The sequence below is a fragment of the Crocodylus siamensis genome, chromosome 4 (assembly GCF_052110815.1).
Source record: "Crocodylus siamensis isolate JL-2025a chromosome 4, ASM5211081v1, whole genome shotgun sequence".
Taxonomy (NCBI): Eukaryota; Metazoa; Chordata; order Crocodylia; family Crocodylidae; genus Crocodylus; species Crocodylus siamensis.
In genome coordinates, this window is record NC_143398.1 from 75,679,298 (window position 1) to 75,691,399 (window position 12,102).

A 12,102-nucleotide genomic window follows, 5' to 3' on the forward strand; every position below is an offset into this window, starting at 1 on the left:
ATGTTTTTAAATTTTATGTGTGTGTTGCATAATGTTCCAGTGCTAGTTTTCTTTCTAAGAGTGCGGAGAACAAAATTTTGGCAGCATGTGAAAATAGATACTGCATATAAGAATGTGTGTCCATCATTGCTGGTTGTTGTTTGTTTTCCCCTTAGCACTATGGATGATTTCTCTGGAGGGCAATACATTCAAAGTTATGAGTTTATAAATTATTGCTTACAAATTACGATGATTTTAATGATTCTTAAAGAGTATTAACCACTATTTAAATACCTTATTTTTGGAAGGCTGGTATGTGGGAGGCTTCTTGGAGGAAAGGGGCATCAGTAGCTGCTGAGCAGGGGAGTCAGGGGTACAGCCTCTGAATTCAAATATTCCTAGACCTTAAATGCTGGAGGCTGCAAGCAAGGGAGGAACAGTGTAAAAACCACTCGTCAAACTCAAGCAGACAAGATTATGTGATATATTTTATTAGACCAACTGAATAATGGTCGTACCCAGTTCACTCTCCCTTTCAGCATCCACTCCCTGCTACTGTGTGACACAGGTTTATTATTACTACTATAGGTAGGATTACTGTACATAAAATATCACACACTGGATGCATCTGCACAAGACACTTTGAACGCAGAAGACTAAATCTACTACATATTACTGCAGCAGGCAAAACAACTTGCCAATGCGGTAGTGCACAGTAGATTTAGTCTAATGCGCAGTAGCGTCACCAAAAAAAAAAGTTCATCTGTGCTAATGTGCAGTAGCACTGATTACAGCGTATTAAGTTAGTACCTGTCTAAACTCAACGTGCTGCAACTATGGCGCATTAATGAATGTGTAGATGCACCCACTGCATTTCATTTGACTTAGTTTGTGCATCCTTTCACTTGTTTGTGTAGATCTTTGACACAGCATCAACCACAACCGCACCCTGTCCTGCATCAACAGGGGCATCACTAACAGGTCCAGAGAGGTCTTGCTCCCTCTCTATGCGGTGCTGGTCAGAACTGTGTCCAGTTCTGGGCGCCGCACTTCAAGAAGGACATGGAATACCTGGAGAGGGTCCAGAGGAGGCCACTCATATGGTTGAAGGCCTCTGTGGCCAGCCCTCTGAGGAGAGGCTGAGGGACCTGAATCTCTTCAGTCTCTGCAAGGGGAGACTGAAGGGGGATCTTGTGGCTGCCTACAACCTTATTAGGGGCCAGCAGCAGGGACTCGGGGAAAGTCTGTTCACCAGGGCCCCCCTTGGAGTCACCAGGAACAATGGCCACAAGCTGAGGGAGGATAGGTTTAGGTTAGATATTAGGAAGAACTACTTCACGGTAAGGGTGGCCAGAACCTGGAATAGGCTTCCCAGAGAGGTGGTGCTCTCACCTTCCCCAGAAATCTTCAAGAGGAGACTGGATAGGCACCTGACTGGGGTCTTATGCCCCCTCCCACCCCCAGTGCTCCTTCCTGCCCATGGCTGGGGTCAGACTAGATGATCTGTCTAGGTCCCTTCCTACTCATTGATTTTATGAACCCCTCCGCCCCCCTTCACCCCAGGGAAAAAGGACTAAAAACCACAACAGCTGGCAAAAGGATTAAGAGGGCAGACTTTGTAGCTATGAAGAACTTCTAATTGTTTTGGGTTTTTTTTAACCCCCAATAGATTTCACTTGGACCACGTGCTGGGCGCCAGGACGCTGGCTCAGTGGACCTATGACCTGACCCAGCAGCTGGGTTATGTTCGTATGTTCTGGGAGAAGGTTTAGATGCCTGCTTCACCTCCGCCCAGAAGCAGCTGGCCACCAAAGCCCATTACTTTCTGAGGGAGAGGGGGTAGTTTCCTCAAAGGAAGGGGCGGGGTGGCACAGGGCCCACTCCGGCTATTGCTGAGGAGCAAACCGCTAGAAAGCAGAGAAGCAGACGCTGCCAGTGAGTGCCTTCAGGGGCAAGGACCAGGCTCGAGAGGGAGATGCTGGAGCAGGGGCAGCTCCTCGCCTTGCAGCGGTACTGTGGCTCCTTCCCCTCGGCGCTGAAATCAGGGCGGGGAGAGGGGGAAGTGCCGGTGTCCCCCGCCGTGCGGGGCTGAGGGGCCCCTGCAGCCCAGGGAGGGAGGGAGGCCTCGCACAGCCGAGCCCCGCCCACCTCTTCCGAGCCTCCTTCAGCCCCGAGCGAGGCCGCCGGCCCGGGCTGCCCCAGCCGGCAGGGACTGAGCTGCGGGGCGGCTTGGGCTCGAGGGACCCAACGCGCAGCCCCCCCCGCCGCTGGGGCCTGCTTCACATCGCGGCCTTGCACAAGCGAGCAGTGGCGTTCAGCCCAGCTGCAGCCTCGACTTCCTCCCTCCCTGCTGTTGGCCAGGTGTTCAGCAGCTCCCTTGAATGCTCCTAGGCAGACCGGCTCTTCCCTTGAACTAATGCAATGTCTGCCTTACTCACCTTTTGGCTCCCCCCTCCCCGTTTTACCTTGCGTTCTCCTAACTTCCACCTATTTACATTCTCGCTTTTAGCTTCTCTCGTTCCTTGGAGGGTCCGAGCAGCTGGAGAAGAGCGACTGTGCCCGAAAGCCCGCTAAGAACTTTTTTTCCCACTGCTCGGTTGGTCTAATAAAAGTTATCACATCTATCTAAGCAGGCAAGGGTTTTTTTTGGGTAGGTGTGATGTCTTTTATGAAACCAACTAACTAGCTCCTCACATGCTTTGGATGCCAAATGCCTCGATGTGTTTGCACGGGCAAGTGTTACCGGTTACAGTTGTCTTCTTGGAGTGAAGAAGCAGCATCTGCTTTCACCCCTCATGCTTCCCTCGGTTGCTAAGATGGTTTCCAGGGCAGGTTGTGGACTTTTGGCTGAGCAAGTTTCATGCGCCTTGGCCATTTGGTGCTTCGTCTGCTTGGTGCTGGTGCTTTGGGGTGTCTCTTGTTTCAATGTTTATCACTTCTTTCTGTGCACGGTTGATCATGCAGTCTCTAGCCACAGCATGCTGCTGGTTGGTAGAAAGGGCAGGTATGGCCAGTACTTGCACCAAATGTTGCTTATAAGGTAACATGCCAGATGTGTGCATTATGCACATAGTCCAAAGCCTGCTGGAGTGAATGGTGGGACTCCTATTGACTTCAGTGAGTTCAGAATAGACCCTAATTCCCAGGTCAAATTATGCTTTCTGTTCTCAAATTACCGTGTGAATAAGGCCACTAACATTTGATCCAAGATGGAGCTAACCTGGAGACCAGGCAGAAGCTAAAGATCCCTTTGAAGCTGCTGAGTGTTTTTTTTTTTTTTTTTTTGCATAAGAAGGGGGGTGGGGCATATCCAGAGCTTATTGAAGTCAAGGGAAATTCTGTAATTGTGTTTGCTAGGCTCTGGGTCAGGACATCAGGTCTTGCAAGAGCCAGGTCCACGACAAAGCTAGAATATCACGCAACATTCAGCTATATTGATATCATCTGGGATTATTCATGTTCATTATTTAATTTTCCCCTCATCTTGTCTAAAATGGACTAACATACTTTTGTTTTGAAGCCATTGAGATTCAGAAACACAATGGGTGCTGGGAGTCTAAAAGATTCTTACCATATGGACCAAGCAATTCTTCTGTTGTGTTTATTAGAATCCGTATTTCAGGTAAGAGATATTTTTCCTTTTTTGAATAAGAGATTGTAATGAATTAAATTATGATATCTGGTTAGACCATGATTATCATTCTAATATTAAAAATATATCATGATTTCTAGTAACTGCTATACAGCCCCAGCCTCATTGCTATTGAAGTAAGCAAGGGTTTTGCTGTTCACTTTAATAGGAGCATGCTATAACTGGGTCCTATGAAAGGTGGTAGAACTGGAGTCCAAGAACTTGGACCTGAGTCCACTATTGGCAGTAACAAATCTCATTGATTTCAATGGGGATAAGGTGTTAAATGAAGTTCAATGTCATAGAATCAGAGGGAATTATAGAAGTGGAAGGGGATCTCAAGGTCCCTTCCCATACACAAATTCAGGATTTGGTATTCCTAAACCATCCCTTATAAGTATCCAACCACTTCTTGAAAATTTCCAGTCAAGGAGATTCCACAAATTCCTTGGGCAGTTTATCCCATCATCCTACTGTTCTTCCAGTTAGGATTTGTTTTTGATTTTGAGATTTGCTATTGTTGTGTGTCCTGCCTTTTGTGGCAAGGGTAAACAAGGTTTCTGTCTTCTTGAATGTGGTATTTTTGGCTGTTTAAGAACTGTTATGTCCCCCCTTAATCTGCTTTGTTCCAAATTTAAACATGACTAGTTCATTCAATCTTTCTTCACAATGACATTCTTTCTAAGTCTATTTAGGTTGTCTCTAGATCCTTTTCACTTTCTCCGCATCTTCCTTGCAACCTTGTTCCAAAATTCTGATTCTCTGTAGAGTGGGCTATCATCTTCCATGTTTTGCATACATTTGCTTTCTTGTGGTAGCATCCCATTGCTAACTCATTCCATGACCTACCGTAGCCCCCGCATCCTTCTCAGCAGTATTACTTCTAACCAGTTGTCCTCCATTCTGTAGTTGCAAAGCCTGGGGAAGAAAGAAAAACAAATGTGCATCTTACTTTTGTCTTTGTTGAATTTAATTTTGTTGCCTATAGTCCAGTTTGATAATCCTAATAAAATAAAAGCCTTAGTCTATTTGTAATGCTTTATTTCCACTCTGCTTGATTGTTTGAGACAACCAATCAGAGTGTGAGCACTTGGACAGGAGCTGGTGGCTGTGGAGCGACGGAGTAGAAAGTGGTGGTGGCCTTGCCCACCACGGCCTGAGGTGACAGCGACAGCGGACAGGGTGCTGAGGTGAAGGTGGCTTCCAAATATGGAGCCACAGCTCTGCTGCGAGGCAAGGAGCTTCCCCTCCCCCTGCTCCAGCTGCAAGCAGGGCAGCGTCTCTGGAGATGAGGAACTGGAGCCTGGTCCTTTCCCCCTGAAGTCACTGGCAACACTCCCTTTGGCTGCAGCTTCTCTGCTGCGGAGAGAAGCTCCCTACATGGTCAGATCCCAATTGCAGTTGACCATCAGCTGATCAATGCTTCCAGCATCAGGAGCACACTGAAGTCAAAGGTTTTGACTTGGACTTTTCCGATTCTGATTTTGGATCTTCCCCGAAACTCAGTGTTGGCTCTGCTCCCTCTGGTTTCCCTGGTGTTCTGACTCAGCTTGGCTCCCTTGATCCTGATCTCGGATTCTCCCTGGAACTTGGCCCTGGCTCTCTAACCCCTGGCTCCTGACCTTGGCTTATGTCTCAGATTATGTCTCTTGCATCTTCCTTTTTAGTTCACATGGAACTGGGTCCCATGCTCCCTGTTCAACCCAAGCCCCAACCTGACGATTTGGTAATCTATACCCCCCATTCTGCTGAGGTGCAGCTGCTTATGTCCTGGCCAAACCCTCACATCTTCCTTTCCTTAGATCTTGAAGTGTTTTTTTGGGCAGTGAAAAGCTGAAATCTCTCTCTCTCTCTCTCTCTTTATGGTCACAAGTTATGCAAGACAGAACAGCTACAGTCACTTGTAGATTTGAAGTATGAACTGTTTCTTGGAAGGCTTGTCAGTTATAAGTGATACTAGGAAACTGCCCATTGAGAATGACGGGTGGGGATAAAGGGCTGCATCTGCCCCCCCCCCCCGCTGCTTTGGGCCAGGTCCGGGGTTGGGGCCACTTCTACCCCTTCCCCCTCACTGCTTCAGGTCAGGCGAGGCCCGGGCCGGTTCTGCCCCTTCCCCCTGCGGTTGTTTCCTCCCTCCCCTCCGCAGCTTTGGGCTGGGACCGGTCCCCTCATCCCCACTGCCACTTTGGACCAGGCAGGGAAAGTGCCTTGATCACTCTCCCCCCCACCACTTCAGACCAGAGCTGCTCCCTGTCCATCGCTGCTGTTGCCTCAAGCTGCCCACTCTGCTGGCCTTGCTCCTCACTCTGTTGCTCCATGGCCACCAGCTCCTGTCTGAATGGCTGCACTCTGATTGGTTGTTTTAGACAACCAGTCAGAGTGCAAATAAAGCATTACGGACAGACAGACTAAGGCTTTTATAATATTAGAATTGTAAGATGCTGGTATTTTACGACAGTGCTGAACAAAAGTACATTGTTCGCTTAAAACCAAGAGAAAAAGTTGGAGGGGAAAGAGCTAAATCTATCTTTCCTTGAAGTGTTACCCATTGTATTAATTGATTATTGTATCTCAGCAGATATTTTTATTCTTTAGAATACAGGGCTTCCACTAGACTATTTTTCACAGTAGAGCCAATCTTCTTAAGTCCTCCAGTTTGCTTTATGAGTATCTACTAAAAGACTCCATGGACACTGTCCTTTACAGCATAGATATCAATTTAACATCATTTTTTCTGATGTCCAAGAAATGACCAATGTCATTCCTATGAAATGTAAACTATGCTTTGAAAATAAATCAATGCCTTGAGAGATTTACATAGTTGTGTCCATTTGGCATTAGATGTGACAAATTATCTTAGAATAAGCTGGATACATGTACTCACATTACTTTGTGTTCATTTTTTACTCTAATACATCATGATTCAGTGCAACACAAAGCAGTATATGAAAAAATAGATTCAGATTTTAAGTGGAGTGTTTTCTGTTAGTTAAGACTGCAACTTTTTGAGCTACGTTTTGGTTTCTGGCTCATGGATGGCAAAAACAAATTATGTCCTGAGTATTTATAAGAAGAATGGAATAAAAGTAGGTAAAGAGCTGAAATTTTTAATAAGTATAAGATGTACATTATGTTATCTAGTAGTGACTGGCATCTCTGGCCTGTAATCCTTTGAATTTTAGATGTATAGTTTGGTCTGAATTTTCAAATCCAAAACTAATTCCTAAGGTTGTGGTTCTAAGTTGGATCCATTTTTTTCCCCTGAATGGATGTAGCCAAACTCCTTAACTTCAAATGTCTTTAAAATGGTAGTAACAAAAGAAAACAAAAGATTGCCATCTGAAAATTAACCAATCTCTGTAGGAAAGGATTAAGTCCCTGAGATCTGCCCAGTACAGGTAGGATAAGCTAGGAGATGAGGGGTTCTCACTTCCTATGCTTTTCTATTCCTGATTATGGGATATACAGATTATGGCACAGGGTGTGCTCTGTTACTCCTAGGGGCATGGGCAGCAGCAAGGCAGCCTGCAGCTGGTTCCAATCCCCAGTTAGGCACAATTACCTGACTGGGAATGGGGCCCAGCTGTTCCTTATAAGCAGGTCCCTGAACAGCAAGGCCAGCAGTCTGTTGCTAGCAGCTGGGAGAACACCACCCAGCTGGAGTTGTTGCTTGTGACACCTTGGAGGTACAGGGCAGGAGCTGTGGGGATGGCTGGAGACTCCTGGTCCCGGGGCATGACTTAAAACTACACCCTGCTGGGGCTGGTGGGTGTGGTGGGACTGCCAGTGGTGGGGCAGTCTCCAGGAAATGCAACACCTGTGGCCTCCTCAGGGAAGGGCAAATATGGGGCACCAGAAAGCCTCAGCCCCCACAGCCTTGCGGGCGACCCCGTGGAGGGGAAAGGCCAGGGTAGCATACCCCAAAGGACAAAGCCAAGGCTCAGACTCACCGTGAGTTCTGAGGTGGGGTCCTAGCCAAGTGAAGGGGCCAGAGACATTGTGAGATCTGAGGCTGCTGTAAGGTAGCCAGGAGGGGTGGGGCCTTGAGCCTACAGGAAGCTATGTGAGAAGCTCCTAGGGCAAAGGGATAAGGGAATTGTAGCCCAGTGTAGGGCAGGGGATAAGGCCCAGTGTAGGGAAGAGAATGGGCCTTGGAGCCCTGAATGGATAAGGGCTGGGAGCCCTGAGTGATGGACAGCAAGAGAGCCCAGTGTGAAGGCATGGGGACTATGAACTCCAGTGGGGCGTGAGAGCCCCATGTGAGACCCTGGAGCTTGGGTCCTAGTGTGACACACTGAAAGAACATGGATGTCATCTGCAAGGCGTGGGACATGGTACAGGAGGGAAGAGCCATGTATATAAGCCCTTGGCATCAGTGCAAGTAATTAGGTAGCTTTCCACCTTATTGTCATTGTTCAGTCATTATCATCTAAGGTGTGCCAGGCAAAGTAGGCAGGTGGTTTACCCAGAAACAAGTGGGCAGCCAACAATTGGACCAGCCCCAGGATGTCCACTTGTTACATGGATACTGTGGAAGTTACTAAGACTAAACTGAACTCTGAACTATGTGTTGATGAAGAAAGCCAGGGAATTTAAGGTGTCGGGACACATGCCTTTAACGTTTCATTTAAACCAAACCAATAAAACTTAAAAGAGTCAAACTCTCTATTCAGCCCTCATCTGAGTAAAAACATACTATACCTCTGGCTTTGTTATTTGAGCTGGTAGAATAACAATTGCTAGCCAGCTTATTTGATCAAATTTATGGAGAATTTCAAAGTGATACAAATGAGCAGGCAATAGACCAGGTTTGGGCACAGCTAATACGATTTGCTAACATCTGAAGGGTAGGAAAAGAAGCAACACCCTTATTTGTAGAACTTATGAGGATTACAGAACTTTGGCAGACTGCATAGGTGGGCAGACATGTGGGTTGGGCAGAATCTTATAGTAAATACCAGTATTTAAATAGAACAAATTAATATGATGGCATCCAGTTTTTTTAAAGTTGCTTTTCTTCTAATGTATGCTGTATTAAAAAGCAGTCACAACCTTTTTATTGCAGATTTCAAAGAGCCTAGATTGTGGTCAAGTGAGAAGACCTACAAGACCAGTTTTGCTAGAGTGGTCTGAATTCCCAAAAGGAGAAAATCCAGAACTTTATGTTGTAACATATCAGCAGACAGATGACTTCCACAAAAAAGTAAATGGTGTATTTCATAATGCTCTGTGGTGTAAATAGTAGTCAATGAATTTAAAATAATCTCTTTTAGTATAAAATAAGGGTCATTTCCCACTAGACTAATGTCACATGGTTTAAGTGGTCAAGTAAAAGTACAGCAAAATTAGACTTGATTTGGTAAGCACCTGTGAGAGAAAATGTACCCTTTTCCAAAAATGTACCCTTTTCCCATAAAACTAGTGGGATCTATCATGGATACAAGTGCCTTGCTGAAGAGGGTAGACTTAAGCATTTCTTTAAAATTAAGCTTTATTAAATCCTGGCCTGAATTTCGGTGGCTTTGTTTTTATTTCAGGCAGACTGGCTTCTGAAGTTTGAATCTGGGCAGAATATGAGTCAGTTTTCTAGCGGAAGAGTATGCATTACAAACTCAGAAATAGTTATAAATATATGTTATAGTTTATGGATGGATTCAACTTTTTTTTGGCATGATACAATATTTGATAAGTAACCTTTTTACTGCTTAGATGATCTGCATTAATTTGAGCTTTACTAATTACATTACTGATTACATCCAAAAATTCTTCCAAATTGCAGAATGTAGAAAATATTTCTACAATTGTGTCTAAACCTCTGAATTCTATTCTGCTAGAAGAAAACAAAAGCTATGATGTTACAATAGAGTCACTAAAGAATGGGAAAATCCTGAGTCGAAAATCGTTTAAGACACGTAAGTACTGTAATACATACTTCCTGGCATCATCATAAGCAATCTTGTATTGAACATTAGAGGAAAAGATGTGAGGTGAGGGAGAGGGGAGTCCTGAACTAGTTCAGTGAATGCAATTTTGCACTGAATTTTCCACAGGGCCAAAGTTCTACTCAAACTGTAAAGGAAGATTAACGTTGACTAAATTGTTTGGTTAACCAGTATTCATGTGAAAGTTATGCATTGATTAATTTTTGTACTCTTGTACAAAATACACCTTAGTAGATGGATTTGGGTGATTCAGTAAGAAGGAATCGCCCACTGCTACTGGGCCAGTAGCAGTGACTGATGGTGTTGCTGCTTTAGACCAGTTGAGGAGTATGTTATATTTCCACTTGTCTGCTGCTGTTTTGCCTTTTTTGGAAACACCAGAAGGAAGAAAGAAGTTGCTTGTAGTCCAGGGATCAGCAAGAAGATTTATTGGGCCAAATCCTAGTACTGAAACTTGAGTGTTCAGCTAGTGTATGAAAAAATGAGTTATTTCCACAGCCCTAATAAGGAGTACAGGTCCATGAATCTTTAAAGGCCCCTGGCAAACATTATACTAAAGACACAATTAACCTGTTAATTGCATCTTAATGAGTAATCTGACTGCAGTTCAGGCAATTAATAACATGACAAAACAGAAAACCAGCCTCAAAATTATTCCACAAAATGTGAAATATTTTTGTGGCTGGTTTCTATTACACCTTAGATTGAATATGTGGCAGGATCCCGGACATACAGCCTGATGCTGGCTGCATGGCAGGGCTTGGTTGAAAGCTCCGCTGTATGGGCAGGCTGACAGTTGCAGTCCTGCTGATGATGCAGTCCTGCATAGAGCTGCAGCTGGCTGTTTTCAGGGTGCTGAGTCTTGGGGAACTCATCAGCTGGGCCAGGGTGCTGGGTTGTGGGGATCCCCCAGGGCTCTTTGTGACTTGTCAGGTTGACTGCCATTCCCTACAGCTCTTGACAAATCCCCAGTGCTGGTATCCCCATGTGCCAGGATATTTCAAAAACACATGTGCAGTCTAACTGCACACATGGTTTTCTGAAATCCCTGGAGCATGGGGAGCCCTGAGTTTGGCAAACCTCTCCCTGACTGTGGGGCCCTGGCATGCCTGGATCTTAATAAACTGTGTACACACAAGGTTTTCTGATATCCTGGTTGATAGGGCTCTGGAGCCTGTCTTGGGGCTGGGACCACAGCCAGTTGATTATTGGGCTCAGGTCTATACCAGTTCATACCTGGCTACAGCCACGTGGCTTTCTGCTTGCCAGTTCAGAGGAAACCTGAGATTGTGAAGCAGGTCTCCCTTTGCACTAGCAAATAGTAATGGTACGATTGGGATCTGATATCGGATCCCAGAATTGCCTGTCCGGCCACGCATGTGTGGCATGACAGGAGGCACAATTGTTGGGATCAGGGATCCCATCATACCATTAAATGAACATGTGCCAAGGGTCTAAATGTTTTAGGTAATTTAGGCAATAATTTCCTTAAAGCATAGTCTTTAAGATTTTCCAATTTCTTGCCAACCTAGAAGTGAAAGACCGAGATCAAGAATCATATTTAAATCTGTAGCATAAACATGTGAAGAACTGACTCCTGGTTGCAGCATTCATTGATGTTGATGGGAGTGGAGGGCACTCAGCAGTATTCAAGAGGTGCTCTACATTTTACAGGATTGTGCAGCTGGTGTGCTAGGACACTTAGCCAACATATGTTCTTATTTATGGAAAGTGAACCTAGCTGCATTATAGAATGCACATTTTGATGCTCACGGTATCTTTCATCTGTAGGCGTGGTTTTTGTTTGTACAGGCAACCTCTGCTTAGCGCTCTTAATTGGTTCCTGAAAAACCTGAGCATTAAGCAAAACAAGCGTTAAGTGAAACTGAAAGTATTTGATGACCCAAGGTGGTGACCGCAATTGTTTTCAATGACCCAAGATAGTGACTGTGTGCATTATAACAAAACTCACTGAGCGCTAAGTGAAATCAGGTATCAAATTCAAATGAGCATTATAGTGAAATAACTCTAAGTGAAACAGTGTTAAGCTGGAGTTGCCTATACTGAATATAATGATTTTTCAGTTTTATATTTATACATAGTTAAAATCAACTAAAGTAAAGATGGGTAGAATTGCCTTGTGGAAACCTTCTATTGTCAGCTAAAGAGGAACATGTAGATTTCCCAGTTGCAGTACATCCTTCAGCATTTCCTGAGTACAAAGAAAAAAATAAATATTTATTAACATGCATTATTGTAAATATGACTATTTTTTTCCTGATGTATTAGGTGGAATCTCGGTGAACAACATCAAAACATTTGTGACCATGACTACGGTATCTTTTAACTGGAGTACACTGGCTAAGGACTTCTCAGTTTCAATTTCACTGAATAACATGTCACGGAATCTGCAACAAAATGATGTCTTCTCTGAATGGGATAATTTAACATCTGCAACCTTGTATAGTTTTAAGTTTGAATTTAAACAACTGCTGCTTGAGTTTATAAGTGTATCTCAAACACTGGATATTCAAGTTGAAACAGGTATAT

General features: G+C 44.6%; 1 protein-coding gene across 1 annotated transcript in view; it reads left to right on the forward strand.

Annotated features, from left to right (window-relative positions):
- Positions 1-2,646: 2,646 nt before the first annotated feature.
- Positions 2,647-12,102, forward strand: part of PTPRQ (protein tyrosine phosphatase receptor type Q) — a 217,980-nt gene continuing 208,524 nt past the window's right edge. The window contains exons 1-4 of the mRNA XM_090042600.1: positions 2,647-3,601; positions 8,676-8,813; positions 9,390-9,522; positions 11,842-12,096. Coding sequence (XP_089898726.1) covers positions 3,521-3,601; positions 8,676-8,813; positions 9,390-9,522; positions 11,842-12,096 — 607 coding nt within the window. The 5' untranslated portion in view covers positions 2,647-3,520. The remainder of the gene's footprint in view (positions 3,602-8,675; positions 8,814-9,389; positions 9,523-11,841; positions 12,097-12,102) is intronic.